At 36.0% G+C, this 6,327-nt stretch overlaps 1 protein-coding gene across 1 annotated transcript; it reads right to left on the bottom strand.

Moving 5' to 3' along the window:
- Window positions 1-2,930: 2,930 nt before the first annotated feature.
- On the bottom strand, window positions 2,931-5,682 carry LRRC8D (leucine rich repeat containing 8 VRAC subunit D). The gene has a single exon (XM_044084864.1). The coding sequence runs from the start codon at window positions 5,680-5,682 to the stop codon at window positions 3,139-3,141; it is 2,544 nt and encodes an 847-aa protein (XP_043940799.1). The 3' UTR covers window positions 2,931-3,138.
- Window positions 5,683-6,327: the final 645 nt, after the last annotated feature.

Here is a 6,327-nt window from a genome sequence, read left to right as displayed (position 1 = left end):
GGTGTTTTTTTTTTTAAAGAAGAGGAGAATAGGGAGGGGAAGACGTCTCTAAGTTAGCCAACTATCTCCTCCAACCTGAGGAGACGCCTCTAACTTAAACGGTGACTCCTAAGAGAGGAAGAGAAAGGGACAAGAATCCTGTAACTAAAATGGATTCTTGAAGGGACGACAAGGCCCAAAGAAAAAACAGCTGCAAAGGGAAAAAATTACCAAGTTTAAGAGAAAAAATTAGCACAAAGTTATTACTATAAAACTAATAGGTTATAACAGATAGTATTTAGAAGATTACTAGTACTAAGGTATAAAATATAAAAAATTTACAAGCCTGAGCCAGTGAAGGCAATCCCGAAGCTTCAAGCAGCAAACGAGATCTGGGGAACAGCTGCTAAGCACCATGGGATAGGACTTAGCCTTGAGTCAGTAGAACCTCTTGAGTTTTGGTATATGGCCAAGTCGGAGCCGAGTTCCGACTCCGAACCCAACCCAACCAGCAAGAATGAAGGCGAGATGGGACACCATAACATCACAACTTACAAAGATGTAGTCTTACATATATTCTGAAATATTAAATGACAACACACAGAAAGTACCAATATAAGTTTACCTTACTTTATACCCAAGACTATCTGAAATATAGCATTACACCTAAATAGTACCATAATAAAGTATTCAGTGCTCCACACTTACAGCACATAGCCATAAAGTAAGCTACAGAAAAATACTTTTAAATTTAAAACTGTTATTTTTGTAGGGGGTTGTCATCCCCTGTACCCCTAATGTACAGCCATGCCATTGTACCCATCTTTAGCTTACTATGCTAACTATAAAAGGGATTTTTTTTTTAAGAAAAGAGTAAGACATGTTCAAGACATTGTCTCATGTAACAGACCAGAACTCATTTTTATGGGTAAAATTCAAGAGGTATTGGTGTACAAAATGTACAAATGCTACATACAGTGTATTAATGGATTCAAATTTTAGTTGAATGTCAGAAGTGATTGTTTAATTTCAACTGTAGTTTATGGTATTTATTGAACCTGTGCATCAGCACAGCAGTACATTCCTAAAAACATCAGAAAAATCAAAGTGCATTTCCAGGAGCATGTTAGGGATATGCAAATAATTCTAATGTAAGTGCAATTGCACAGCATGCATATTTGGTAAAAGGAGGTAATGGCTTGTGCGTGTAATATTTGTCAAAAGTTGTATCAATTTTTTGTAAGTTGTAACTCCCAGAAATTTCTCCTCAATGGCTTTACATGCATATGCTACCATGTTTTATGTAAGCTCTGTAATGTAGTGTGATATTTGCTTAAAAATATACTTTTTAGAACAGGCTTTTTATAACCAGGTAAGCAAACAACTACTCGTTATGGTGGCTCCTTTCTCATTCTCAGAATAAGTTAGCATGTAGGCATTATTCTTCTACAGCTAATCTTGACATAGAATTTTGTTTTTCTTTTTTAATAACTTTAATGTTGTTGTTGTTGTGTCTTTCGGCTTTTCTCAGTTAGGGGTCGCCACAGCGGAATTTTTACGTGCCGAGTTGCCGGCCCTGACACACAACCTTCAACGAAGGTATGCCCTTTCATGCATGTCTCCACACAGAAGACACTCTAGCTGAGAATCGAACAGGACAACGTCTTACTGTGAGGTGACAACGCTACCGCAGCACCATCACCGCAGTATATTTTTAATGACTTTAATATGATGTGCAAATGCTGTGTGACACATCTACTATTAGATTAACTGAGTGGCAGCTACTGCAGGAGTGTTGTAGGAAGAAATTCAGCTTAGCTCTTACGCAGCTCATTATTTCTGTGTACCATTGCTCTGAGCTTAGGCTGAGCCTCTAATCAACCTTGAGCTTATGCTGAGTTGTTTAGATGTAGTAGATATTATGAAATACCAAACACATTTTGAAAACAGACGACGAAAGATCTTGTCAAAAATGCATGACTAAAATCCTAGAATATGAAAACAACTCTGCCATACTCATTTCAGTGTAATCAGCTGTAGAAATCAGTCACAATTATAACATAAAACTAAATGCAACGGCAGACTTTTTTTTAAAACATAAGAGAAGTATGAGTTGAAATAACTCATCTTTCAATCCTACAGTCAGAGGTAATGGAGATACTTGGTTTCTAAGAAAGAAAAATATCTGCTTTTCTCCAGTGTTGAGCAATGTTAATATTGTGAAGTATCAGTAGTGGAGTTTATGAGTGCAAAGGATTCTATCCTCTACCTTCAAAAACTACTGTGTAAATAATATAAATAAACCATTTCTATGCCATACGTGCAGAGGTTTTTATCCCTACATTGCAAAACTACTATCTAAATGATATGAATGAAAAACATTTCTACACTATTCATGCTATACATTACAAAATGGATTTGGGGGGTTATATTTTCATGACACTGTTTTCAGTAAATGATTTTCAGCAGGCAGCCATTTGAGATACCAGCAGCTGGTTGTCTGACAAGGACCCATATGAATACTCATTTCATCCTTTGTCCAGCCTCGCAGATCATCTGGTCCAGACAGATAAAAGGACTGTAGAAAAAAAAAACAATGAATTTTGGTATGAAGAACCAGTTGACATTTTCCTTTGAATAAGAAAATCAACAGGTTATGTAGGTTGTTTTTATCTTCAGAATTAATCAATACTTTCACTAACCCAGCAGATAAACATGTTATGCATGCACTATCAGTGTCAAGGCTATACACACAACACCCTAATCTTCTAAACTTGACCAGTAAGATACATTAACGTACAATTTATGTTAACAAGAAAAAGTAAAAATGCACATTGGCTGCTTGTCAAAGAATCCAAATAACCATGCTAGGAAGCTCAACAGCAGTTTTTTTTTTTATCTGACAGTGTTAAACCTGATTTGTTGTTTAACATACAGATCATAGGGCTACCTTTATTTCTGTTTGCTGAAATATTCTTTTCAGGATGAAATGAGGCACCATTTTGGTGAACCCAGTCTGCAAACAAAAATCTGTGTTTTGCTGTCAACGGTAAAAAAGCTGGTTACATTCTAAAGCTTGTGATATTCACTGTAACGGTCCTTGTTCATTTCAACAAATCCAGGTCATTTAGTAGCACTAAAAGTCATGATCTTGAGTTCTCAAGTTCCATTTACAAATGTAGTGGTATCTGACTCACAATCCAAAACATCTTTAATTTCTGAAGGTAATGCTGCAAACAAATGATCTTCCACAATTAAGCTACTTCTTTTCAAGAGGTGGCACTGACCAAGCTGTGATGGAAGGCGATCCAGACAGTTTTCTTTAAGGTCAAGATATGTCAGTTGCACCAAGTTGCCAATTTTTTCTGAAAGTGAAGTAATACGGTTAAGACCTAAATTTAGAGATCTTAATTTAGTACATCTGAACAACTCTGAAGGCAACTGTTGCAACTTATTCCCCGTAACAGCAAAGTATTGCAAATTCTGAAGATGCCCAACATCAGGTGGAATGACTTTTAAGGAATTATAACTAACATCCAAGTATTTCAAGTGACGCAACTTAAAAAGTGCTGCAGGTAAAATTTCTAGTTTGTTGTTGTTAAGATAAAGCTTTTCTAACTTTTTTAAATGATAGATTGTTGACGGAATTTGGGTAATCTCATTATACCACAACTTCAAACTAGTTAGTTGGTGTAAATGCTGAAAACTAACAATCTCATTAATTGTTTGAATATTGTTTGATTTTAAGTCTAGATCTTGTAGATTCGTCAGACTGAAAATAGCATGTGGAATTCTTTCTAATTCACAGTTCTGTAGCTCTAATTCTGCTATATTTGTCATCTTCTTCAGAATGTTTAAAGTTACAAGCTTTGTTCCATCATTTTGAACCACAAGTTTGGTAAGATAACTTGACACATCAGCAATACTTGCTGGAAGCTTAGAGAGGTTACTCATAATATAAAGAGATTTAAGCTGGCTCAACTCCTTGAGAGACCCAGGTGCTATCATTTTGGTTTTAGCACTTAGATCATGAATCAAATGAAGTTCCTGAAGATTTCTGAGTGAGTAAGTCCAACTAGGTATATTTCTTTCATCAATGAACTTTAAATGAAGACATTTCAGGTGATCGCAAAGGAAATTCAAAGCAGTATCTTCGACAATTGTTTGACAATAGTACAGATGCAGTTCCAGCAGACTGATCATCTCTTGGATTTTAGGTTTTATTTTTGCTTCAGTTATTGAGTCAAGCTTTAATACCTCCAGATCAGTCAGGTCAAATACTGCAACAGGTATACCAGACAGCTTGGACAGATGGAGTTCTTTCTTATTCTGAGCATTGGTTATGACATGCTGAGAAAGTTTTTCAAGTGTCCACTCATCATTTAAGTTAAACTCCTGAAGCTTGCTTTCACTAACCTCTGACAAAAAGATACCAAACCTTTTGGAATACAGTTGATCATACTGGTCCACCATATGCAAAAGAAATGCAAAATCATTTTTGACATCTGGAATGTCACTCAAGCTTGCTTCTTCTCTGGCTTTCTTATACGAGTACTTCTGCAATGGTCTCCAAAATAACCAAAACAGCGTATAAAGGCACACAATGCCATAAATGCAACTAAAGGCAATGTAGCTGATCAGCAATTTTATCAGCATAAAAGCCATATTGTGTGTACAAAAAAATACTGCATAGCCTGTTAAATGCTTTACTGCTGGGGTGCATCTGTGTACAAATGTAATTGATGTTGCAAAGGTCAAAGTATAGCACAGAATCCAAATGAATGTTAGAGTCTTTACAATTGTTTGGACAACATAAAGTTTATAAATCAAATTGCTGTCTTCTACATGAGAACGGAATTTTCTTACTTTTTCAAAAAGTGCTTTTGCCTGCTCTCTGTCTTTTTTATCCAAAATAGTCACAGGAGGAACCTCAGCAGCAGATTTTTCAGCTGAAGGTATCGATCCTGATTTATTGTTTAACATAGAGGTCATAGGACTACCTTTCTTTCTGTCTGCTGAAATATTCTTGTGTATTGATAGTGCACCATTTGTTCTTTGCTTTCTTTTTGCAGTCTCTTCCTTTGCTGTTTCAGACAATGCTTTGGTGGTCCAAGGGGATTCAAAGCATTTTCCTAATATGGAGACAAAATGTTCAATTTTGGAACATGTTTTAGGATACTTGAACCAAAAATTGCTGCTAACCATGAGGATAATTGTGTGTATAAGAGCAAGATAAGGAAAATACTTTGAATACCAGGGCAGAGCTACATGGTAGCACATCTGATTAATAAATACATATTGTTGATAGTCTAAGTATGTTTTGTGCCCCTTTTGATTATTTTTTCCACTGTTTTCCACTTCTGATGTGATTGTTGTATATTCTTGTGTATTAGAACTACTTAGTGATTCTCTTTGCTCAGTAAGAGAATTTACCAAAGAAACTCTACTTCCAGAACTAGTTGTAGTGTCGTCTGCTGAATAGTACTGACTGGAGTGAATGGTCTGCATTTTTGTTTCTGTCAATGACTCGGTCTCAGGTAAGCACAATACTTGATCTTTACTTAACTGCATAGCTCCTACAAAGATGGCCAGCATCAGCATAACTCGAGCTATATAGTATTTGAAGACATCCCACCAGGGTTTTAGGATTCTGAATGTTGTCTGTGCATCATAAAGAGAGGAAACCTCAGTAAGGGTAAACATGTCTGCAAAAATAAAATAAGAAAACAAAACAAAATAAAAAAAAAACATCAGCAAGTGCACTGCTATGGTTTCAATAAGTTTCAGTAACACAATAACACTAATAATGCATTTTTTGTATATTTTATTATCCCCCACAGCACATGCTTTTGATCTTGTCGCTATACATCAGTAGGTTCACTATTCACCCTGCACATCTGCTTCATGATAAACAAATCACTCTCTCAGCATATATGCTACAAAAATGCAATATATGTTAGGGTATGTGACTGTCCCCAAAAAAGGGAGAAAGAAAGGACAAAGCAATAAGGGTCAAACAGTTCAGAGACAGAAAAGCATAGAGTACCTTATCTACGTGGTCAGTGCTTTACTCTATTCTTTTTCCCACTTCTCCCTTCCTCCAAAACACAGAGTTCCTTAATATAACAGAGATGAAGTACTAACTGCTGCACTGGGTACACTACCACATGAAAATCACATATGATGACGTAAATAGTGTGCTACTTGCTCATCCTCCAAGGTCCCATGCATACAGAGATTGTATGCCAGTTCAGTACTAAATAAATAAATAACCTAGTTTCTTTACTGGTAAAGCAACATATCTAATCAATTTCAAGCTATCACATTTCACATATCTAAAACACCTGT

The sequence above is a fragment of the Protopterus annectens genome, chromosome 10.part0, assembly GCF_019279795.1.
Source record: "Protopterus annectens isolate FY-2018-M chromosome 10.part0, PAN1.0, whole genome shotgun sequence".
Classification (NCBI taxonomy): Eukaryota; Metazoa; Chordata; order Ceratodontiformes; family Protopteridae; genus Protopterus; species Protopterus annectens.
The sequence above is the reverse complement of the archived record's forward strand: the minus strand, read 5'-3'. Positions and strand labels throughout refer to the sequence as shown.

Excerpts from the sequence above, each read along its gene's own strand:
- LRRC8D (XM_044084864.1), bottom strand. The coding sequence starts at position 5,682 with ATGTTTACCCTTACTGAGGTTTCCTCTCTTTATGATGCACAGACAACA.